This window comes from Bolinopsis microptera, chromosome 13, assembly GCF_026151205.1.
Source record: "Bolinopsis microptera isolate Bmic1 chromosome 13, MBARI_Bmic_1.0, whole genome shotgun sequence".
Lineage (NCBI taxonomy): Eukaryota > Metazoa > Ctenophora > Tentaculata > Lobata > Bolinopsidae > Bolinopsis > Bolinopsis microptera.
In genome coordinates, this window is record NC_087084.1 from 6,123,670 (window position 1) to 6,150,316 (window position 26,647).

General features: G+C 37.0%; 2 protein-coding genes across 3 annotated transcripts in view; one reads left to right on the top strand and one right to left on the bottom strand.

The window, feature by feature from the left end:
* LOC134824926 (dynein regulatory complex protein 9-like) overlaps nucleotides 1-26,647 on the top strand; it is a 63,755-nt gene that overhangs the window by 5,144 nt on the left and 31,964 nt on the right. The gene's annotated exons all lie outside the window — the stretch shown is intronic.
* Nucleotides 178-15,479, bottom strand: LOC134824735 (uncharacterized). Its single transcript, XM_063836710.1, has 6 exons — nucleotides 15,369-15,479; nucleotides 15,101-15,192; nucleotides 14,428-14,533; nucleotides 1,252-1,420; nucleotides 538-659; nucleotides 178-261 (listed from the first exon to the last, which is right to left on the bottom strand). The coding sequence occupies exons 3-6, from the start codon at nucleotides 14,497-14,499 to the stop codon at nucleotides 178-180; spliced, it is 447 nt and encodes a 148-aa protein (XP_063692780.1). The 5' UTR covers nucleotides 14,500-14,533; nucleotides 15,101-15,192; nucleotides 15,369-15,479.

The following is a 26,647-nucleotide window of genomic DNA, read 5'->3' on the forward strand; positions in this document are numbered from 1 at the left end:
TCATTAGTTGTGATGTAATTTAAAGTTACTATCTGATTACTTACTAGGCTATTCATTTAAAGTCACATTCATTACATAACAGTGGCGTAACGTTGCCTGTTGCCCCCCCCCCCCCCCCGCACAGCGGGGTTGGCGGGGCCCTTCGTTAGCCACTGTTACATAAATTCTAGTAATTAATTAATGGCATGACCTGAAAAGGATAAATCTAGTATCCATCCTTGATCTAATAACAGCTCTCGGATCCCGTATCAACTGAACAACCTGAAAAACTGAAATCAATATCTTATTATTGTAGTGCTACTGTTGTGCTATGCTCCATATCACATACAAAAGTGGGCTCCGGGATGGAATACTACTGCACCATCAAACACCAGTAGAATACACAGTACGAATTCAAATTTTTCCGCTTAGTAAGATCACTGAATGAGTAGTTCACCACAGTAGGTTCTCGAGTAAGTGTTCAGTACCGTTAACAGTTAAGTTATTGGACTACATTAAAAAAATTTTGAAATAACATTATATTTACGCAATTGTGACCTTGAATTTGGTACAGCCCAGCTCAGGGAGTCGTTTGAGGATTGATATGTCCGGTAACCTTATACATTTCGGCATCACCACAGAAAACTGGGAACAAAACGCCTCCATCTGATCCTGGCCCTCTGCGAATGTTACATGAGTTTAATATTTTATTTATATTGAGTCATCAAGGTGCAAAAAGAAGAAGAGAAAAGAAAATAAAATAAGTACGGACATATTATTGTTGCAGTCGGAGTGTTTCACACATGTTGTAAACACGGACCGCGTATACAGGATGTTTCTTACTGGGCGGCGCTCAGCCTGTCATTCCGCCGAATCTCTATTAGTATTATGTTTATAAACATAATAGCCTAGGGTCCCCAGGTAAGGTGTTTCAAGACTCGTGTCCAAATTTTGAATGGCCCTTAAATCTAGCAAATAGGTCAAACAGTTTTTTATATTTTTTTATTATAAATATATTATTATTGAGTACGTGAACTAATGTAATATATGATTACAATTTACATGCGCAAAGTATGCTTATGATACGGTAAAATAAAATGAAGATGTCAACAAATATTAAAGCTATTGTAGCTTAGCACGGTCGGTAGTCCCAGTTATCTTACTCTGGGCAGGCGGGCTTAAAACATTTTCAATATTGTTTGATTTTTCTTTAATCTAATTAAAATTATAAATTAACAAATAACTTAAATTAAATTTCCCTAATAAACTTACTCTTAACTTCTTCATGTAGATTGTAAAGAGTGTGACTTGACGTTATTCTCGTTGCCACTGCCTTTCCGAAGGCTTGTATCGTCTGAAACTGGCACGTGCACAAACTTAACAGTACTTTCAACTTTGATTCTTCTGACAGCTGTCTTTTGTCGTGAGGATCTAGTTCCGTCTGAAATATTAAGTTATAAGTCAACCTAAGGTGTCAACATATAAATATAATCTGTGATTTCAACATTAATTCACACGCCCCTAATAATTATTGCGTTATAACATTTATTATAATATAAGATGCGTGGCATTATATTTATAAGTACGTACTTTAACTTTAAGTCTATTTCAAAAGTACGCATATTTCGTAATTCTTAACTTCGGTACATATGTTATTTTCGAAATAATAAACCAATCATAAGAAAATTCGCTGGATGAATTCATAATTTCATAATCATAAGTTTATTTCAACAATATATTTAATTTAATTAACAATTTTCCTTTTTAATCCGTTATACATGCTGACAATACTAAAATAAATAATGACCAGGAGGATGAACAAGGTAGGTAAGGACTAACCCGAGGGTAACCCTAGTGTGGTTGGTTTTATCCGATTTTTTTAGATTTTTATGGAGGTTGTACCATTGTAAAACTTACATTGTGACAGTATAGATGGCGAAATATTTTTGAAAATGGTCCTAACACAGCTTTGATCGTAACAATAACATTGGGTGAATAGATTGGGTGAACAAACTATGAAGCAGGCAATTATATGTGCTCATCCATCATTCTGCATATGTAAGCTCAGTAGTTTAATTGCTGATTCATACTCAATGGTGAATCGATAGAATTCATGTGTCGGAGATCTCGTGAGAACACCTTTTAATAATTATAGCCCTCAGGATCGCATTATCCCGATCCGGCCGTAATGTGTATTGAGGTATGCACTAATTGTAGTGGTGAACGGTTGCAGCTCAGGCTATGTTTCAGTATAACTATATATCAGAGATCGCAGTATATTTACATTCTACTCGGATTGCAGATTGAAATATTTTCCTGTTGGAACCATGACACATGCAGGGGAATACCAAAATATTAATTGTAGTTGTACAACTAATATGATCAATAATTAATAACGGCAACGCTAATTTGTCCTTATTGGACTTTATTTTTACGGACATAAGTTAATAGTTGCTGCAAATGCCAAATGCTACAACTACAAGTTAAGCCCTATAAGCGTTCATTTTAATGTCCGTTCATTTTAATTTTAATATCCGTTCGAATATTGGCGGACGTTTTAAATTGTAATTAAATAGACCATTGAGCGGTCGCGTTTATTTTAATGTCCGCTCAAAATTATTCCCGTTCACATTATTTCCGGTTGCAGTACGGGTAAAATAACGTCCGAATAAAGCTATCCGATAAGCTCAGGCAGAGCTTTCGGACTGCGTAAAACTAAACAACTTAAAACGTTGAAGAACGCCGTTAAGACATCTGTTGTTAACTCACCTAAAACACAAACATACGTCATACAGTCCAATGGCGAAGAATTCACAGCCAACTGAGCAAGTCATAAGCTCGGAAACGCTCAAAAGCGTAGTAAAACGTGTTGTCGAGGAAGAGGACCGCAGTCTAGTCGCAACGTCATTGTATTTGGTCTGTTACAAGGGAGCGAGATATATAGAGAACTTATTGACACAGTTAGCGTGATTTTCCAAAACATTGGACAGAAACCGAAGATTGTTGAAGCGTGCAAAATTGCCAGAAAATCTAAGGACAATTTAGTTACAGCATCATTAATAAATGAGCAATTACGTTATTCGTTTAAGTTATTGCAAAATATTTGATTCCAATAAATAAAATCCGCCTTGTGCCGCGTGCGCTAATTTACTAATTCTGTACTCGCCTGCGTACACTGTACTGTACAGTGTACAGCAGGAGCAGGCCTGCAGGCATCATGCTACATGCGATTTTACAAATAATGTTCGACTTCAATTTAGACTTTCAGTTGTTGTAGTTGTACTGTATACTTAGGGCCGTATTTACCAAATTTGCTTAAAGTACGACCTTAAAGGAAGAATTTTAAGTATCACGTTAAAGTGACACTTAAAAAGTTGGACCTTAATCGAAATTCGTATTTACCAACTGGAAATAGCTCGTACTTTAATTTATAGGTTGACCTCCCACTTATGCTCTAAGTGGGAGGTCAACCTTTAACTAAAATTGTTATTCACCAAAATTTTATCACTGAACTGACACTTTAAGTGCAGAATTAGATGTATTGTAATGTATTGTATAAGAAGATGATGAGTATCAGGAGGTAATTAGGGGAAAATAGACTGCTGAGAGATTAAATAGAGAGCAAGATTAACAAATTTTACTAATTATCAGGAGAGCTGTTAGCACAAAGCTATCAGGAGGTAAACCAATGTTTGCGAGTTGCTGTAATATGTTTCTGATCGAAATCCGTTTGTCTGATTTGTTTACTCCTGATTAAACTTTAGTAAATTTGAATAATTAATGAGTATTGAGTACGACGACTTGTTAAACCTACAACGGCAGCGGGTAGAATCTAGAGTTATTCAGCGCAGGCCTGTCTCACTAAGAGACCGATTTAACCTACTGGAGGCATACGATGACGTAGATTTTTACTACCGATTTCGAGTCAAGATAGAAGGTTTCCTTCTCATCCTCCAAGCCGTAGAGCCCCTACTTTCTCAGTACAGGAAACAAACCAATTCCTCATTGAGCCCGGTACAGCAGCTCTCTGTGGCGCAACGGCTTTGCAGATCTCTTGTGGCGACATTCAGCAAGCTCAAAGAAAAAACCCTCGTTGGGAGTGAAGAACGAGGTAAAGAATTTTCCTGCCTCGTCATCTCACCTTAAGTTTAACTGTAAGAGGACAACAACAGAAGAGACGTACCAGGAGCGGGCAGAAGAGATACATCAAGCGAGAATGGGGATGCTGACCACGCAGCAAATACAGATGTCAGAAAGGCATGAACTGTGGATGGAGATTTTGAAGGGCCTTACAGTCAATTTGGTGCCAACCTCATCCCGATTACCATTTTCAGGTGGCCTTCCCGCCGAGCTTGAGGGTGAAAACATAGCTGATTTTTCATTTTATTATGAATATTTTACTTTCACTTCAATATTTACTCTATTTTTACTCTTGAAACGCTAGTGTTTTTATTGTTTTTCACACGGTGCAAGTACATAATTAACCGTTAAATGAGTAGAGATCTTAATTGTAAATGAGTCAAAATCAATACGTTTAGCTGTAATATGACAGCTATAATATAACCGCTAATCATAACCAACTATAATATATTTTAGAATATAACTGTTACATATGTAACAGATTTTAAACTTTAAGTATGAGGTCTGTAGATTAAGGGTGACATAGGTGTACCTTAAAAATAGTCGTTTTAAGTGTGAGTTTAAGTACGAACTTGAGTATGACTCGATTTGGTAAATACCAATTTTGAGGGATTTTAAGTGTGACACTTAAAAATTAAGGGTGACACTTAAAAGAGAATTTCGTGAATACCATTTGTAGAGTTGCCACTTAAACTCCTTTTTAAGTGCGACCTCATCCTTAAACTGCTGTTTAAGTATGACCTAAATGTTGGTAAATACGGCCCTAATTGTGTCGGTTTATATATTTACCAGGCGGCGCTCAAATTGCATGATCAATAACGCTAATTTGTCCTTATTGGACTTTATTTTTACGGACATAAGTTAATAGTTGCAAATGCCAGATGCTACAAGTTAAGCACTAGCGTTCATTTTAATGTCCGTTTATTTTAATATCCGTTCGAATTTTGGCGGACGTTTTAAATTGTTAGTAAATAGAGCATTGAGCGGTCACGTTTATTTTAATGTCCTCTCAAAATTATGGCTACGCCCGTTCACATTATTTCCGGTTGCGGTACGGGTAAAATAACGTCCGAATAAAGCTATCCGATAAACTCAGGCAGAGCTTTCGGACTGTAAAACTGGACAACTTGAAATGTTGAAGAACGCCGTTAAGACATCTGTTGTTGACTCACCTAAAACACAAACATACAGTTCAATGGCGAAGAATTCACAGCCAAAGCTGAGCAAGTCATAAGCTTGGAAACGCTCAAAAGCGTAGTAAAACGTGTTGTTGAGGAAGAGGACCGCAGTCGCAACGTCATTGTATTTGGTACGTCACAAGGGAGCGAGATATATAGAGAACTTATTGACACAGTTAGCGAGATTTTTCAAAACATTGGACAGAAACCATAGATTGTTGAAGCGTGCAGAATTGCCACGAAATCTAAGGACAATTCAGTTACAGCATCATTAATAAGTGAGCTTACGTTATTCGTTTAAGTCTGTCTGTCTGTCTGTCTGTCTATCTGTCTGTCTGTCTGTCTGTCTGTCTGTCTGTCTGTCTGTCTGTCTGTCTGTCTGTCTGTCTGTCTGTCTGTCTGTCTGTCTGTCTGTCTGTCTGTCTGTCTGTCTGTCTGTCTGTCTGTCTGTCTGTCTGTCTGTCTGTCTGTCTGTCTGTCTGTCTGTCTGTCTGTCTGTCTGTCTGTCTGTCTGTCTGTCTGTCTGTCTGTCTGTCTGTCTGTCTGTCTGTCTGTCTGTCTGTCTGTCTGTCTGTCTGTCTGTCTGTCTGTCTGTCTGTCTGTCTGTCTGTCTGTCTGTCTGTCTGTCTGTCTGTCTGTCTGTCTGTCTGTCTGTCTGTCTGTCTGTCTGTCTGTCTGTCTGTCTGTCTGTCTGTCTGTCTGTCTGTCTATCTGTCTGTCTGTCTGTCTGTAATTTCCGAGCGGCTTAATTAAGAAAACGGTAAGAGTTACGGCAGTCTCTATATTTACTAGGCGTTTTTAATGCTAAATGTGTTTCACTTTCAGTGTTTCATAGGTAATGAAACATATTAACATAATATTAATATTATGAATTGGGTCATGCCATGTGAATTTTATATGCTAATCTGCATTCATCACGCTTTTTATACTAATAAATTATTCTTATGTAATGAGTAAGCACGAGAATTTACCTATGATACTAATACTAATAATAATAATTAGAACCCATAGATTTATTTTTTCTGGCATTACCATTTAGTGACAAAATTCGTGCTACCCAGGGTCTGCAGGCCACCTGGCCACCCATGATGGGGTGTCATAATCATGTATTTGTAACTTGCGGTGGATCGAACAAGTAGCCTCAAAACTATTTGGACTGTAATACTAATATGTAATAGCCCCTAGGCTTATTAAACAACATAACTCATGATGCTAATTTGCTCAAAAGACACTTTTAACACATTTCTCAAGGTAACTTCATGATAGCTATTAGAGCCTCAGACGTGTTACCGAAGCTCTAATGTTCTACAAAAAAATGTATAATCATGTTTTTGGCTAATACTATGACAAAATTAAAAACTACTCTTTTCGTAATTCATTTATTTGCAAAACTTTGATTATCAGAACAGTATTTCAATAATAATAGTAATACTATTTTCCAAAACTGCTTATCTATCAAAAGTTTATTAACATCTACTTTCAGTTTATAGATTACACTAATCTTAAGTCTATTAATCGAAATCCTTAAATAATTCCCTGTTAAAGGGCGTATCTTTAACTTTCTTCGACTTTGGAGTCGAGTCTGTATCAGTTCTGTACCGCTTGTGCGTTACTCTACCCGAAAACTCTTTCCGTGCAGCTCCTATCTGGAGGACACTCATCAATTGAGTGTCTTCAGTCCGTCGTCGTTGAACAGCGTGGGACACAAGTGCGACAGTGTGCTCCACAGATTGACTATGGCAAGGAATCCTACAAATCAGAGGGGCTTCCCGTATCTTTTCCAGTTCAGCACTTGACATTACGGAGAGGAGGGGAGGGCACGTTACTCGCTCCCACTCATTGTCGTACGTCTGGAAGAATATCTTCATTGGAACCGGACCGTTCTCTTTCTGAATGAAGGGCAAATTAGTTATTTGATCGGTAAATCGTAATAATAATATAACTGAAACAGGGACAGAGTTCGTGGTATATTTGACAGACTAGGTAGACTCAGCAAATTAGTTAACAAATTCTGCATTCTGCTAGTTCAGTAGAATGAACGCACAGTCTTACTTTTCGTTTGTCAGATTTTGATGCAAAAGCATAATATCGGCAGACTTACTAAGTCTGCCGATCACTTAACATGGTCACTTAACATGGTAAAGTATCGTCAATTGGTTTGGAAATCAAACCATTGCATAATTACAATATCACTATAGTTATACATGCTCTATAAACTCACCTCAACTTTCATTCTGACCATCTCAAAATATGTCGTACATTTGAAGACTATCTTCGGGCACTTGAAATGTCGGATTCGTCTAGGTCGCCGAACGCCAGACTCTCTTTCAACGTGCTTGTCCCACTCCTCTGAACGACGAATATTCTTTACGATCCCTATTCCTTTCTCTCGATGGTCTCTGTTGTGATCGCCTGGATAATAAATATGTATATAAAGTTTTTTACAATAGATGTAAAATATTGTTGGTTGGATATTGTGTTAAAGTCAAGTGTGCAAGTGAATTTATAACCGCAAGAATTCGGACGTAAGCACAGAATACCACTACCAGCTGAATATTCACTGCTCTGATAGTAATAGTATCATATTGTTATTTTAAGTGTGCCTAGCTATATTACCCACTTTCCGTATTCATTTTTTGTTGTTGTTATTCTTACCTAGCATGGCGAGTATCACACTCTCGGGATGAGCCATATAGCCGTTCTGTTGTATTGACTCGAATATGACCTTACGCTCTGCTGGTTCGCAGTGTTCTCTTGTGAACCGTATTTGGTCAAATAGGTGGGCTGGGGCGTCTATTAAGCTGCTCTTCATCTTGATGTTGGCAAACACCTATTGAGATTTAGTCCAATTTAATAGAAATTCTGAGTAACTTTGGTACTTAAGGGAAACATAGGCTGAACATTCTCTGATTTTCATCAATATTGTAAGAGCATTTAAATTTGAATAAACATTAGCAATCAATTCACAAGTGCCAGCACTGTAATCTGATTTTTACCTTGTAATAGACATTTACAATAAAGTTGACCATCCTCTCTAAACACTCCGAAATATGGGAGTTGTAGGTAAGATCCCCCGAAATGTAAAATCGGAGGATTCTGGCCCCAAACGTAATCCACCGAGCAGTGGAGCAGTTTCCTATCGCGTTATACACGAAGTCGTCGTGTAAACCAGTCTCGACAGTGATGCAGTACTTATACATAAGTTTTGCATCATTTGACATCTTACTCAGCGTCTGAAAAAAAAACAGATTGTTATTAATTTTAACGTTGCTAGGTAAGAGCTCTATGATTTTGTCGAACATTATCGCAATGATTGATAAACATGGAACTGCAAAACGGTTCAGTAAGTTATCTTCCCAGCAAATTATAAACGTAGTTACTATCTAACAATAAGATTATCCATTATTAACCATATCAATTTTAAATTATATATCACCTCTTGGGGCAGTCGAGGAAAACCTTTGCCAATCTTTTTAAATACTCTAACTGGTTTCAGCCAAAGTTCGTTGGACATAATGAAGGGCCCCATAGGTCCGTCAAAGTCACCAGGTGCTGTAATGATATATAATAATGATATACACGTTATTTTGAGTGTAAGTGTAAGAATTAACGATGATAATATTAATTGTAAAGTGAAATTTATTGGCGTAGTTATCGAGGAAATCCCTGCAATCGTTATAGTAATAAGGAATGTTTAATACTGTGGAAATTCTGAACTGTTATTTTAAAATACTATAACATATCTCTAAATTTAAAATAAATAACACACCCTTGGTACTTCCTCCATAGTGAAAGTACAATTTTCTCAAGGGGAGTTCCACTTGGTGTAAGAGGCACAGGGCTCTTTGGAGTGTTCGATGTAGCAGAACCTCAAACTCTCGAAAAGCACCTCCCTGAAAATTGTTTATTTTAATATGTTTTAACGAACGAAATGGTTGTCTAATAGTATCCAATGCTCAGCTAAAAGATGAAAAGTTCCTTATCTGAAATGAAAAATAAGTTATTTACTTACCAGATAGCCAGAATTAACACTAGTGTTGTCTCCACCTATACACAATGTTTTGTCCGTGCTTATCCCTCGACTTTCAAAGTAGTTACACAATCCCAGAGCAAGGCCTTTACCTGTGGTATGAAGATTAAGTAATCAACAAAGAATCGGCATAAATGTAACATTGTAACTGCAGAACCTATTCCGGAAATCTAATGCAACATTAAAATGGAACGAGACATATATAACGTTAGTCGTTAGACCGTTTATTATGTACCAATGATCAAAATAACATCGCAATGTATAAAAATATATTCATCTAAGTATAATCTTTATCTAGTGCTTACCAGTCGATTGCTCAGGAACAAACATCCCCAAAGGGATCGCACCAGGCTGTTCTACCACAGAGTAGTGGCTCCGTTTCCCCACACTATGTCGTATGTGACCTTTTTCATCTTTTTGGCTCATCCTTATATTCTTATCCTCCTTTCCGTCAAAGAATATTGCTGCAAAATAGCTGTTTTTAATCTAAAGCGTACTAATTCTAATGGTAAAGTTAATGTCGCTGTTTATTTTTAAAATTGGTAATATAAACATGTTCAAAAGTTAAAAAATAACCTGGTGAAAACATTATATTATGTACAAACCTAACGGAGAACGAGTAGACAGAGCTTCAAGCCTCTTTTTCCCATCTCTTCCACGGATGCTTTCGAGTTTTGACCGGGGAACAACATATGGCTGCTGCAGGAGACCACCCTTGTAAAGTTCTTTGCAAAACAATGTTAACGTGCGTGCATTCGACTCCGTGCCGGCAGAATTTCTTTCCAACTCAGCTGCCATACCATCCAGATTGCAGTTCAGATAAGTGGACACCGTGACTCTCGGAGTGCTAGCAGAAGAACTGGAAGAGGCTGGTTGATAATCACGATCCTTTTCATCTCTCGGGTCAATGTTAGTGTGTTGGCTTGCCGAGTCCTCGCTTATATAAGCCTGTCGTTGACATCATAAGTATATTTTGTATTATTATCCGTGATCGGTGATTCAATTAATGGCCGGGCATTTATCTACTATTTAGTGAAAATAAAAGTTGTGTTATGTGATCTCAAATTGTTCATTGCAAACAATCAATTACAGTGTCGGCTCAGAGATTAAAATTAATAATTTGACAGTCAATGGTATTAATATTATTTTAGTTTATAAACTTTTAAAATAAATAAGCTATGTTAAACAAATAATTCTGTATTCGTATTGAAACGTGCTTACTTGCAATGATGCTGATGTAGTAACGTCACTGAGAGCAGGAGTGATGAGATTAACTTGCACAGGGGCTTCAACTTCAAGTTTCTTTTTGGGTATGACATTAAAAGGTTCATTTAGACTGTCGGTGAACTTGTCCATCATAGACTTTGCCGTATTAACTGAGAGAACCTGTAATAGTTTCAAATTACAAACAGCGTAACCAATGTGACAAGAAATATAAAGCATAAACACAAAATATTAAGTAGTATATATTATATATAGAACAAATTATGAATATCAGTCACGATTGGCAATTATCCACATCGCCCGCATCGGACATGATCGCTAAATGCAAACTGGATAAACAGAAACTGAATAGATATCAACAAATCGGAAAAATCACTCAGATATGAAGTTTATGATCGGACAGTATGTATGTATATTGACAACAAATATGAAGCATAAAAATATGCAACTTACCCAGCAATAGTAGGTGAAATTCTACGAACTTCGGACTTTTCTGTGACATCGTACAAAGAAAGCAGGTCAACAGCAACAGGACGGTAGAAATCAACAATCGAAAGTTTTTTCTTTCTACCAGTGTTGGCTTCTTCGACGAGAAAGAGTAAATGTGATAAAACATGACGTAGCAGAGTTGGACGGCAAGAGGGATTTAAACGATCTGGTTTAACAAAATCTTCAAGTTTCATGGTGGGCTCAAAAGTTTATAAAACTGGTGTTATTGATGCAGATGGCGTTGTTTTATTTATAGTTATATGATTATTGAATATTGAGGCTAATTGTGAAAATTGAGAAGCATAGATATTGGGCACATCAAACGATTTTTTTGCAGGGCATTTGAACTTCGGTAACAGTAATTTAGAAGTTACCTTGAACAATGTGTTAAAAGTGTCTATTGAGTAAATTAACATCATGAGTTATGTCGTTTAATAAGCTTAAGGGCTATTAAAGTCCAAATTGTTTCGAAGCTAATTGTTCGATCAACCGCAAGTTACATGATTATACCACCCCGTCATGGGTGGGTAGCACTAGCACCAATTTGACACTAAATGGTAATTTCAGAAAAAATAAATCCATGAGTTCTAATTATTATTAATAGTAGGTAAATTCTCGTGCTTACTCATTACATAAGAATAATTTATTAGTATAAAAACCGTGATGAATGCAGATTAGCATATAAAATTCACATGGCATGACCCAATTCATAATATTAATATTATGTTTTCTAATAAAAAAAATTACCGTTTTCTTGATTAAGCCGCTTGGAAATTACAGACAGACAGGCAGACAGACAGACAGACAGACAGACAGACAGACAGACAGACAGACAGACAGACAGACAGACAGACAGACAGACAGACAGACAGACAGACAGACAGACAGACAGACAGACAGACAGACAGACAGACAGACAGACAGACAGACAGACAGACAGACAGACAGACAGACAGACAGACAGACAGACAGACAGACAGACAGACAGACAGACAGACAGACAGACAGACAGACAGACAGACAGACAGACAGACAGACAGACAGACAGACAGACAGACAGACAGACAGACAGACAGACAGACAGACAGACAGACAGACAGACAGACAGACAGACAGACAGACAGACAGACAGACAGACAGACAGACAGACAGACAGACAGACAGACAGACAGACAGACAGACAGACAGACAGACAGACAGACAGACAGACAGATAGACAGACAGACAGACAGACAGACTTAAACGAATAACGTAAGCTCACTTATTAATGATGCTGTAACTGAATTGTCCTTAGATTTCGTGGCAATTCTGCACGCTTCAACAATCTATGGTTTCTGTCCAATGTTTTGAAAAATCTCGCTAACTGTGTCAATAAGTTCTCTATATATCTCGCTCCCTTGTGACGTACCAAATACAATGACGTTGCGACTGCGGTCCTCTTCCTCAACAACACGTTTTACTACGCTTTTGAGCGTTTCCAAGCTTATGACTTGCTCAGCTTTGGCTGTGAATTCTTCGCCATTGAACTGTATGTTTGTGTTTTAGGTGAGTCAACAACAGATGTCTTAACGGCGTTCTTCAACATTTCAAGTTGTCCAGTTTTACAGTCCGAAAGCTCTGCCTGAGTTTATCGGATAGCTTTATTCGGACGTTATTTTACCCGTACCGCAACCGGAAATAATGTGAACGGGCGTAGCCATAATTTTGAGAGGACATTAAAATAAACGTGACCGCTCAATGCTCTATTTACTAACAATTTAAAACGTCCGCCAAAATTCGAACGGATATTAAAATAAACGGACATTAAAATGAACGCTAGTGCTTAACTTGTAGCATCTGGCATTTGCAACTATTAACTTATGTCCGTAAAAATAAAGTCCAATAAGGACAAATTAGCGTTATTGATCATGCAATTTGAGCGCCGCCTGGTAAATATATAAACCGACACAATTAGTATACAGTACAACTACAACAACTGAAAGTCTAAATTGAAGTCGAACATTATTTGTAAAATCGCATGTAGCATGATGCCTGCAGGCCTGCTCCTGCTGTACACTGTACAGTACAGTGTACGCAGGCGAGTACAGAATTAGTAAATTAGCGCACGCGGCACAAGGCGGATTTTATTTATTGGAATCAAATATTTTGCAATAACTTAAACGAATAACGTAATTGCTCATTTATTAATGATGCTGTAACTAAATTGTCCTTAGATTTTCTGGCAATTTTGCACGCTTCAACAATCTTCGGTTTCTGTCCAATGTTTTGGAAAATCACGCTAACTGTGTCAATAAGTTCTCTATATATCTCGCTCCCTTGTAACAGACCAAATACAATGACGTTGCGACTAGACTGCGGTCCTCTTCCTCGACAACACGTTTTACTACGCTTTTGAGCGTTTCCGAGCTTATGACTTGCTCAGTTGGCTGTGAATTCTTCGCCATTGGACTGTATGACGTATGTTTGTGTTTTAGGTGAGTTAACAACAGATGTCTTAACGGCGTTCTTCAACGTTTTAAGTTGTTTAGTTTTACGCAGTCCGAAAGCTCTGCCTGAGCTTATCGGATAGCTTTATTCGGACGTTATTTTACCCGTACTGCAACCGGAAATAATGTGAACGGGAATAATTTTGAGCGGACATTAAAATAAACGCGACCGCTCAATGGTCTATTTAATTACAATTTAAAACGTCCGCCAATATTCGAACGGATATTAAAATTAAAATGAACGGACATTAAAATGAACGCTTATAGGGCTTAACTTGTAGTTGTAGCATTTGGCATTTGCAGCAACTATTAACTTATGTCCGTAAAAATAAAGTCCAATAAGGACAAATTAGCGTTGCCGTTATTAATTATTGATCATATTAGTTGTACAACTACAATTAATATTTTGGTATTCCCCTGCATGTGTCATGGTTCCAACAGGAAAATATTTCAATCTGCAATCCGAGTAGAATGTAAATATACTGCGATCTCTGATATATAGTTATACTGAAACATAGCCTGAGCTGCAACCGTTCACCACTACAATTAGTGCATACCTCAATACACATTACGGCCGGATCGGGATAATGCGATCCTGAGGGCTATAATTATTAAAAGGTGTTCTCACGAGATCTCCGACACATGAATTCTATCGATTCACCATTGAGTATGAATCAGCAATTAAACTACTGAGCTTACATATGCAGAATGATGGATGAGCACATATAATTGCCTGCTTCATAGTTTGTTCACCCAATCTATTCACCCAATGTTATTGTTACGATCAAAGCTGTGTTAGGACCATTTTCAAAAATATTTCGCCATCTATACTGTCACAATGTAAGTTTTACAATGGTACAACCTCCATAAAAATCTAAAAAAATCGGATAAAACCAACCACACTAGGGTAACCCATTAAACTGGTGTAATCAGGGTCCAGAGGTTCAAACACGTACAATAGATCTGGTATCATTTGAAATATTGTCCCAAGCCAAGTTGAACCGGACCTAAAATAGTACAAAACGTCAATCTATAACAACATTTTAAAAATAAAAGTAAGGGCATAAAAAACTGGCATTTTCCACATTCAGTTGTTCATAAGATCGTATAACAGTATAACTGTTAGGTATGTATGGTGTTACTATAGTGTTACTATGGTGTTACACTGCTACTATGGTGTTACTATGGTGTTACTATGGTGTTACTATGGTGTTACTATGGTGTTACTATGGTGTTACTATGGTGTTACTATGGTGTTACAATGGTGTTACTATGGTGTTACTATGGTGTTACTATGGTGCTACTATGGTGTTACTATGGTGTTACTATGGTGTTACTATGGTGTTACTATGGTGTTACTATGGTGTTACTATGGTGTTACTATGGTGTTACTATGGTGTTACTATGGTGTTAATATGGTGTTACTATGGTGTTACTATGGTGTTACTATGGTGTTACTATGGTGTTACTATGGTGTTACTATAGTGTTACTATGGTGTTACTATGGTGTTACTATGGTGTTACTATGGTGTTACTATGGTGTTGCTATGGTGTTACTATGACTAAAATGATACCTGCTTTCTGTTGCAATAATGACAAGTTCTCTTCGGCTGTCTGAATCATTATTGGACCATCTGCCCTGCTGTAATACTCTTGCTCGGATCACCTGTAATCAATTATAATATTATTCGATTTTTAATTTTGTTACTTTAAAAAAAGAAATTTATCAGCCCCATGTTTTACTTGAAAATGGCCAAAATATGGACAGCTAAACGTTTTCTGACCCTAAAGTTGTCAGAAAACTTACTGTTATTTTTCAAGCCGATAAAAAAACTTATGTACCTTTTCAGTATCAGATTCTAAATAGCTTTTATACGCAGTGAAACTGAGAAGTAACAATATGACCAACACGAGAGCATACACTTTAATAGCTGATATGTCCCACCTTCTTAGTATCATTACACTTAATAATGAGAAATATTTAAGTTATTTTTACAGTAAAACATTTCCTCTTAAATATTATTTTGGAGATTTAATATATTTTAATGTTAAAAATCCTTGCTGAATAGATGATGGCAATCATAGGGAGAGCACGAGTCTGTCGTAATTAACTAATCAGTAATTAAGTAATCAGTAATTAACTAATCAGTAATTAACTAATCAGTAATTAACTAATCAGTAATTAACTAATCAGTGATTAACTAACCAGTAATTAACTAATCAGTAATTAACTAATCAGTAATTAACTAACCAGTAATTAACTAATCAGTAATTAACTAACCAGTAATTAACTAATCAGTAATTAAGTAATCAGTAATTAACTAATCAGTAATTAACTAATCAGTAATTAACTAATCAGTAATTAACTAATCAGTAATTAACTAATCAGTAATTAACTAACCAGTAATTAACTAACCAGTAATTAACTAACCAGTAATTAACTAATCAGTAATTAACTAATCAGTAATTAACTAATCAGTAATTAACTAATCCGTAATTAACTAACCAGTAATGAACTAATCAGTAATTAACTAATCAGTAATTAACTAATCCATCCACAACATCCACCAAACAGAAATGAACGGGTGATACTCGTAAAATATTTGTTTCAACTATCGAGATCGTCGACGAGTCCAACTCGGCGCAGATTTTGGTAGGTTATAAACTTACAAAACAGAAACTAAACGTTTCAAAAAGAAATACGCCAAATTTCTCCTCGGCATACCAATTACCATGATCTATAGTGATTTATTTTTAGTAAATGGCATATTTTATACGAGTATACGGATACTTTATTGGACGTTATTTGACGAATGACGATTAATGAGCTGATTAAGTACGGCTTTGTCGACAGAACAGAGGATGACAATGAATCATTCAATTATACCCGATAAAACATGATTATAATTATTATCATACTTTTCACAAATCTGAAGCAGTTAACAATAAACATCCCAAAGATCTGATAAGTCTATTTCAAGTGTGTTGCAAAACAAAATCTCAACGTTTCGTCTGGCATGCACATGATGCCTTTATATCATATAAGGGGTGTGGTGCAGCTTATATGTAGAGGGAAATCTCAACGTTTGTAGCCAAAATGTCGACATTGCATGGATAATTTTGTTTTACACTGAGTGGAGACTCTCGTTTCGTCCCCGCAATAATCTCAACAAGTAAAACAGTAGAAATACCCCGGACTTCATGAAGAGCATTTTCATCTTCCAGAAAATTCTTTTTAACACAGTACGTAAGTTCCCACGTATTAATAGTAGCTAATTACGAACTATCATTAAGTATACGTCGACTAAAGTACTACTTCGTCACTTTGAGAAAATAATTAGAGAAAGTGTCTTCCGCGAACCGGAGTTTACGAAGTTAGTGTCCCATAATTGATACAATTAGCGAACCATCGTGTGTGATAATTACCACCAAATTAGGGATCACAGAGCTCCCTTTTTGGAATTATTAAGTTTAAAATTTTGTCTTCGCGCATGCAGACTGCAGACAATCTAATTTGCATTGAGATCTGGGATTACTACGTTTTGGTTCTGCCTTTGTTAAGGTTCGTGTGTTATTTTCTGTATTGCATAGGTTATATACAACGAGTAAAAATTCTCATTTTTTGAAACGATGTATAATAAATAGTCAAATTTTAAAACTTTTAGTAGTCCTGATATGATATAGTCCTGGTGTAATGTTATCATTTCATACATGAAAATTCAGTTGGTATACGAGATGCGAATTTTAGATTCCTCGATGCCGTTGTAAAAGGGCCAGGATCGGTAAACGACAAGACTATCTGGAAAAATTGTGGACTTAAAGAGCGCATAGACGATTTCTTGTTGAGTGAGCCTAGGCCTTATAAAGGATGGCTTATTGGAGATTCGGGGTATGAACTCCGCCCCCACATGATGATACCATATTTGGATCCCGCTTCAGCTGGCGAGAGGACGTTCAACGAACGTCACAACGAAATATCGATGCACTATCGAGAGAGTAATTATAGGGACGCTCAAGTCCCGATTCAGATGCACGTGCAGGCAATCTGGTGGTGCCATTCCATTCGACGTTGAGATGTTTTGCCAAATTATTCTGCCCTGTGTTGTCCTTCATAATTACTGTAGGAATCGGAACATTCCTTTCCCGTCGCAGCTGATATTGAGGACTACATACGAGAAGAAAATGAGCCTCGTGAGGCAGCTGTGAGACAGGGACCTAATTCTCAGTCGTCAAATAACAGCTTGTTGATGGGGTTCATGACCTAAAAATTGATACAGATGCGTACTTTAAGTGAAAGTTATGCATGTATAAATGTTTTAGTAGCATGACGATAGTTATAATACCCAATATAATACCAATAATTTTAATCTTAATTTTTTCTATTCTATTGTAGAATCATTACCTTTAATTTACTCTGATCAAAATGTTGAACCACACGTTCACGTTATAATCCAAAGTTTTTTAGGATAGAATTGTATTGATTGACAACGTCAGAGAGAATAATGAGTATTTTTTCTGAACTAATATTTTTTCTGAACTAATATTTGTTCGTAAGTACACCCCAACCCGTACTCACGAACTAATTCCATTTCTATCATGTTACGCACTAACATAAGAATCGTAAAAAAACTCATTAGAAGCGTCACATTACTTATTATTTGTGGACTTAAGGAGACAAAATTTGGTAGTTCGTAACTACTAAGTCAAATGATCATAACTGTGTTTCGTGGATATAAATATGCAATATCAATGCAATATCTTCGTATGTTAGTTCGTAAGTTGGAGAAAGATCGTTTCGCGGAAGATCATTGCTTGTTTGTGAACATTGGTTAAATAAAACTACGTACACATTAATTCTAATAGTCAATCTTCAATCAAACTAGTGTTATATCAGCAAATATCAGATATATAAATCTAATGGCAATATAATGGGCGAGGCTATAATATATCAACACATCCCTCTTTATTCTTAGAAGCAAGTAGCAACCAACCATTATAAAGGAGCAACCAGCCATTTCAAAATGCAAATATCATTTGACCACCTCCTATTATTCTCCTTTCGCAGAATTCGAACAAATAACCGGTAATGGTATTGTGCTATCATCCAACTACAGTCCTACAGAGAGTTAAATATTTTGAATGATCGCCTTTTACTTCATAACGGGAACCGGACACAAGGGCGGAGGACATGCAAGGGCGGTAGGACAGTGGACACAAGGGTGGCACTTTCCTGAAAGGGTGGACACGAGGGCGAATCACATGACTCACTTTAACACGGAAACGAGGGCGGAATCAAACACCGTTCTGAATGATGAACTAGTAACTAGTAATAGACTTGTAACATCACACAATTTCATTTTAGGTCGAGGTAAAGTTTAGCTCGAATAATTGGATCTACTCACGTGTAAATTTGAAACGAAATATACTGATGTGACAAATACAACCCTTTATTATAACAGAGTTAGATATCATTTTACCAACTTTCATTATTCTTACTTGTTACCGATAATTGGTATTGTCCTATTTTTTAATGCGAATAACTCAAAGTACAAATAACTCAAATTAGACAAAGCTAGCTTACAGATAATGACTGGTTATATAATTTCCCATTTGTCTCACGGTAATAATATAAGTAAGGGCATTTATTTCTATACAATTTTACCGTCAATCCCAACTTTTTTCATGGCCAAGTGAAACCAAGCTCAGTAAGTATATCGATTCATGACGATACTGAAAACTTCTGGGGTTTACAAGTTATCGTTATGTATCATTTAATTATAACAGAAGCATGAAGACCTTATAGTCTTCCGTAAGGGCTGCAATCACCTTCGGATTGCAGGTTGCATGCCTATGTTTTTTCACCATGTCGGGGGGGGGGGGGGGGGGGAAAGGTGCAGGAGACCACCTACTCCACGATGGTATCTGATACAATACAATACAAAGTACTATATCACTTAATTGCATGTTTATTTTCACTTCTTTCTCAAGGATAATTAACTAATTAAGTCATTACCCCACTTTTTGATTTAACGGCTGTTAAACGTCCGATATTATGTACTGTGGTCCTGAACCTACGTGGCAAGTTTGATCCCTATACAAAAACAACAAAAACAAGTGGAGTTAAATACCAGGAATGTGGCAAGTTGCTTAAATCACTCTAAAACAAAACGGATAAATACGCATGATTCACATTATATCCGCGTTATAATGATACAAGTTAACAACAATAGAAGCAACTTTTAGGAAACCTGTATCAATATCCATGTTATGAGCTCTTAATGTTCCCATGAGCTCGGTTAAAATCACGAAACTAACTATAGCGCAAGGGAAGGAACCCTCACCTCACTGTCGGCTATCCACAAGGATTGGATAATTCACTATCAACATGAGCTTAGCATATCTGTATATCATCATAAGTTATTGCATGGAACTATGATTACAATAGAAGACTTCCAAAGGCACACACGTCTTGTTGTCAACGACTGAATGACTCGTGTAGGATTGTGTATGATTGTGTAGGATTTTGGGAATGTACATTCTGTTTAGATATCCAGTCGGTGTGTTCAGTCAGTGTGTTCAGTCAGTGTGTTCATGTTCCTGCTGGTGGTGAGGTGTGTTCATGTTCCTGCTGGAGGTGAGGTGTGTTCATGTTCCTGCTGGAGGTGAGGTGTGTTCATGTTCCTGCTGGAGGTGAGGTGTGTTCATGTTCCTGCTGGAGGTGAGCTGTGTTCATGTTCCTGCTGGAGGTGAGGTGTGTTCATGTTCCTGCTGGAGGTGAGTTGTGTTCATGTTCCTGCAGGAGGTGAGGTGTGTTCATGTTCCTGCTGGAGGTGAGGTGTGTTCATGTTCCTGCTGGAGGTGAGGTGTGTTCATGTTCCTGCTGGAGGTGAGGTGTGTTCATGTTCCTGCAGGAGGTGAGGTGTGTTCATGTTCCTGCTGGAGGTGAGGTGTGTTCATGTTCCTGATGGAGGTGACCTTAAAGAAACACTTATCAAAATCCTTGTTTTGAGCTCTTTACGTTGGGAAGTTCCTTGATTGCCTTAAAGCAGAACAAGCCTTTACATACGTGAAGAAAACCAAAAGAGACGGGTGGGAAACACCTGAGCCACGTGCACCCAAATGGATCCGTCGCGTTATGATCGACAACTTCAGAGAATTGTAGATGATTACAAAAACTACATCAACCCTATGAACATTAATATAAAATTTAAACTATTGTCCAATTTATCGACATCAAATGAAAATAAACTATGGTAGTAAACTATGGCTCAGAATAACCTCAGATCATATCTCAGATAGATAGGAAATGTTACGTATACAAATTAGAAAGTAACAGTTCAGAAAATTTCTCTAATTGGAAATGTTTCGTATTGAAATTAGATCACAATTTCGGACAGATGTCGTTTTTTTCTGGTACCCTGAGTCGGACAGATGTCGCTGTCGGACAGATGTCGCTGTCGGACAAGAGTCGTGTTACTTTACGTTCCCATTATCACGGTTCAAATAACAAAAATAACTATCGATCAAGGAAAGCTCTGATGTGTTTGACCAATGACTGCATGCCGTATATAGTATGGCTGTTATGAGTGTGAGAAGAATTAGACTCGTTAGTACGAATCAGCAGCGAAAAATGTGCATATCAAATAACAACATTATTTGCTTAATATAAGATGTGGAGACTACGATTATTAAAGCCTAATAAGTAAGCTTACTATATCAACAGAGTAAAACTTAAAAGAGATTTCAAATTCAAAAATGAACAAATATTGTACTGCCCAATATATGTTCGTTTTGACGAACATTTCAACACAAAAGGTAGTGAATCAACACTGGTCACAATCAGTAACACCATCCTGGTATTGTACTGAGTGCTTGAACAGTGAACACTACTGGTCACAACCCAATATAGTAACACCATAGTAACACCATAGTAACACCATAGTAACACCATAGTAACACCATAGTAACACCATAGTAACACCATAGTAACACCATAGTAACACCATAGTAACACCATAGTAACACCATAGTAACACCATAGTAACACCATAGTAACACCATAGTAACACCATAGTAACACCATCCTACGACACTGTACCGAGTGTACAAATGCTAGTTTAACTGGTCCTCGCGCTGCAGCTAAAACAGTTTTATAAAGGACCTTCAACATTAATCACTGTGTCATAACTATAAACAGCAATTCAAGCAATTGTTACTAGTAGTTGTACAGCAATACTAAGGTAATGGGACTACTGCATTGCTACTACTGTATTGCTGTACAACTACTACAGAAGTAATCCCGATAACACTCGACCACTGCCCATGATCCGGAGGATGTCACCATTTTACCTTCACACAGACATCGAACGCTGTAAGAAGATGACGATCAGATCTCGTTATTGTTGTTAAATTTAAGCAATTTCAGAAACCGCACTTTACAAAATATATAAAGTAAACCAGATTTTGATTTTTTCAGACGTCCCCTAAGCATATTTTACACAATAATAATGTCTGTCATAGCAATGTCAGTCATAGCAAACGTTCAAATTACTAAACCAACTTTTAACTTTGCGCAAGGAAAGCCATTGTGAGTTCAAACTATTAAACCAACTATTAACTTTGCGCAAGGAAAGCGATTGTGAGTCCAAATTATTAAACCAACTACTAACTTTGCGCACGGAAAACGGCTGAGAGTTCGACTACCTTATCGGACCTTATTTGGACGGACATTACTTGAACGCTGGAGGCCCTAGCGTTCATCCTAATGTCCGTTCAAATAAAGTCCGTTCAATTAATGTCCGTCCAAGTTAAAGTCCGTTGACATTTTTTCAAAAATTTTTCCATTTCGAACTTTTTGTCCAGAATATGACAACTTTGAGAACTTTATTGTGCCGTAAGTTAAAGACGGAAAGGTTCTCCTTGGTCTGCACCGGAGGCACAGAAAACTCTACTATTACTGCTACTAGTATATGATGTTTTCAAGGGTCACTTGGCGGAAAAAAGTCAACGAAATTATGGCACTCAACAACATAGTTCATGAACTAGTCCCCGCCAACATGACAAACTTGTTCCAGCCTCTAGATATTACGGTAAATCGTGTTGCCAAGGACATTGTCCGACGTTGTTATAGTTCATATTACTCGGGGGCGGTAATGAAACAGTGCTAGGAAAGCTCCATGTGATGTTAAGGTTAACCTTAAGTTGTCTAAGATAAAACCACTTCACGCCGAATGGCTTCTAAAAGTTAACACTGAAATGCAGGTTTGATTAAAAAAAGGTTTCCATAAAGCTAGAAATCACTGATGCTTTAAGCATGGACTATTTCATGCACGAAAACCCATTTGATGAAGATGATATGTGATATTAGACACTGATCATGTACACATATTTTAACATTTTTACTGCTTAATGACTGCTTTTCTTACTTACTGTATAAAAAATGGATTTAAAAATCATTTGCTGAAATTTAAAAAACGTCAAAAAAATTGAAAAAAATTCGGATTTTTGATGGTTTTGAATGCCTTCGAGCGTTCATATTAATGTCCGTTCATAATTGTGTCCGTTCATGTAATGTCCGTCCAAATAAGGTCCGATAAGGTATTTGACAATTGTGGTAAAAATTAGTATCTTTAGTCCTAATTAGCATGAGTAAATGCTCATATCATATATCACGGCATACCAAATATATCATTATACATTGTCATTTGTATGCAAACATATGCGGGAATTATATGCAGGACCTTAGTATTATATTTCAAAAGATAAATTTGAAAGAAATTTTCAAATTGAGTTTTTGTCGCCATACCTAATTCCTAAGGAATTTCTTAAAACATTTATATAGCTACCTGCATGGTCATTGTTTGCCATATTCTTACACCCTCAAGGCTCAAATTGAATAATTTGATTTTGTAACCGGAACTGTCAACTGAAGAACGAGCAGTGCTCCTCAATCTATGATCATTACTTCATACAAGTGACCGCATTTATTTTCGGTAACATTTTGCGTTTGGGTACGGTAACGGTAATTTAAATTGATATCATTTTTAGAAAAAAAAATTTAGAAATTTTCAGGTTTGGAAAAAGGATATTCTGGCGACGGTCCACTCAAGTGGATTTTTGTTCAAAAATAATAAATATCTATTAATGTTTTACTTTTAGCTGTACGGAATACTCATTTTGATCACTTTTAGCATTTTAATAGTTAATACGTATAAATATAATGAATATGGTTGTCGTTCATGACATTGCATAAACAATAAATCTAAGGCGGTCACAATTACGAACCACCAAAGAAGTAGAAACCATTAAAACCTGTTCCATATAGTTGGATAGAATCGTTATTGAAAAGTATCACTTGTATGATCTATCTACCTAAAATGAAATTAATTGAAAAAACGTTATACATAAATATCACTGAGGAGGTTAATCTTCAAGAGGGTACGCGGTCTATCTTGGAAGTTTATTGTTCTTAAATTTTACATGTGTTTGACTATCAGGAATTTTTCAAATCATTGTTTGTCCATTAGAATAGCTGGGTGAAGTATGTTTTCAGTAAATTTATTTGTGTAAGACTGCAGCTGTAGTGCTGTCCCTTAATTCCTGAAACCTCTTCTGACCTGCAGTATAGATCAACAAGGTAGAAACAATCATGGTGGTTGGCGCATGCCAATAAATCTACAATTTGTTGATCTTCGATTTTCACTGGCGACGGTCCACTCTTATCTTCTTATAAACTCCACCCAGTTTTGGATTTAACCTTGTTCGTCATAAAATAAACCAAGTTTCAACTTAAAACCTTTCTACAAATCAAACATTATCCAAACTAACATAACTCAAAGTCAAAGCCTGGTTAAGATCAAATTCAAATCGGCAAAGAGAATAATGTTTTGAGCCGTACAAAATCCATTCGTCTTACAATCTGCCATGTCTAAATATTATGGTCTCGCAAACGGGAATGATAATCCCAAAATTAGTTCAAGCAACATTTCTGCAATCGGTATTTTATTTGATGTATTCTTGTTTGGGCTGATTTGACTGTCAGAAATTGTTATACAACAAAATAGCAACACACATAACGCCGGCACGGACAGTGTCGGGATTATGTGCACATATGGTACAGGGATTATATTTTAATTTATCCATTTTCATGCGGCGCGCGGGATAAGTGGAAACAATACAAAGTGGGTAGCACGAAATGTTATTTTAATCTAAGTCTAACCTTAACTTTGAGGGTGAGGCGCTTTTTGGGAGGGTGAGGCGTTTTCTGGGAGGGTGAGTTGTTTTCTAGGAAACTGCTAGGAGTAACCAGTTTCAAAATTTACGTTTTAATCTCGATAATATTAAAACTGTGCAGGGAATATTTATTAGGAGGGGAAAACAGTTGTTATGGGTGGTTTTCACTGTGTCGAGGCAAACATTGTGAATTTCATTTAGATTCTTTATTCACCAATTGTAGTGTAATTGTATAAATGATATTCCCTGAGTCGACTTAGGGACCTTCATTTATATTCCTTATTTACCATTACTAAGTTTAACTCTTATCTTGGGTACGTTGGTGAACTCTGCTGTATTAGTATACGGTGTCAACAATTACATGACATGCCACACGGATTCATCCATAGTCGACAGGTCTACCTCAAGATAATCAATCTGCCATCTAGGCCCTATCTCCTGCTCGCCTATCAGTCTATTCCAATGGGGCGAACTATCAAGCTCTTTAAAAGTAACATTGACGGGACGCACCGTTGAGGAACGGCAGGACAAGTGAACTTAATCCACTCATCACTTCACACCCAGTTATTGTTATCACCTCAAAGATGTATAGCTTTTTGCTGACAATAGCACCCTACAAATTCATCCTGTGCCCCACTTAGGAAGACCTATAAGTCTCCCATGATATGACAGCTGGTAGCAGCTGTTATTTAGGTAAAGGATTATTTTCCCAAACCATACGGTATACTTTTGTTCACACCTGAAGCGGGTTTTCCACCTTATGTGACATTGACTGTGACAGCCCTGGTACAGGTGAAGCCTCTTCGATGCGGAGAGATGCAAGATATTAAGACTCTCAAATTATCACGTACCTTGTATACCCGCTTCAGTTACATTATCACAAAATCACTGTCACATGATCATTGATCACTCACGCAACTATTTAAAGCGACTGAACTTCCAGAGCAGGAGAGTTTACCGGCAGAGTTTTAGCAGCACAATCACGATGTGGATTGTCAGCTCTCATATAATTGACTGTCATAATCTTAGTCTAAGTTAGGAAAGAGATTGATATATATTATTCAATGTAGTTCACTCTCTCTGTAACTAAGAGTGTCTACCGTATTTATTTTACGGGTTACTTTAACCAACGATTTTAGTGTCATTACTTTGTAATGACTTGCAGCAGCCTTACACCACTTCAGAGCTGTATCCGGGAGACCAAACCCACCAGTATCAGAACTAGGTTTTCCAACTGAGTGGGAATATTCAGACGATTGTGACTTTGCTGACGAGGACATTGAGAAACTGAGAATTTTCCTTCCTACAGTGAAGGAGATTCTCAAAGACTGGAACCTCCAAGTAAATGAAAGTAAAACTGAATTCAGTACCCTCTATACCTGGCGAAAAAATCTGATAAAGACACAAACGGTCAGCCATTAGCTAATAACGAACCATGGCGAAGTAACAAGTCACTAGGTTCCTTACTCTGCACTGAGAAGGACATTCAAAGAAGGAGAATCCTAGCTGAGATTGCTTTTAAGAACTTTGGAAAAGTATGGTTGTCCGGTAAGAAAATTTCCCTTGAAAGAAAGCTGAGGTTATATGATGCTCAAGTTGTATCTGTATTGATTTACAACTCAAATAGTTGGAGTCCTAAGAAAGCAACCATGGAGAAAATGGACACACTCCATCGTAGACACCTCAGGTCCATTTTAAACATCAAATGGCCTAAAGGTATGATAAGTAACAAAGCATTGTATGAACGGTGCAAAGTTGAAAAGTTATCCAAGCGTATTGAACACCAGCGGTGGAAGATGTTTGGACACATTCTCAGGAGTATGGAGAACACCCCAGCCCAAACGGCTCTCTCTTTTGCGATTGAATCAGATAATTTATTAATTGGTAGA

Coding starts and splice junctions, on each gene's coding strand:
- LOC134824735 (XM_063836710.1), bottom strand. CDS start 14,499: ATGATACCAGATCTATTGTACGTGTTTGAACCTCTGGACCCTGATTAC. Junction 1,421..14,427: donor GTTTAATGGGTTACCCTAGT/GTGGTTGGTTTT, acceptor TTAATATTTCAG/ACGGAACTAGATCCTCACGA. Junction 660..1,251: donor TCTACATGAAGAAGTTAAGA/GTAAGTTTATTA, acceptor TAACATTCGCAG/AGGGCCAGGATCAGATGGAG.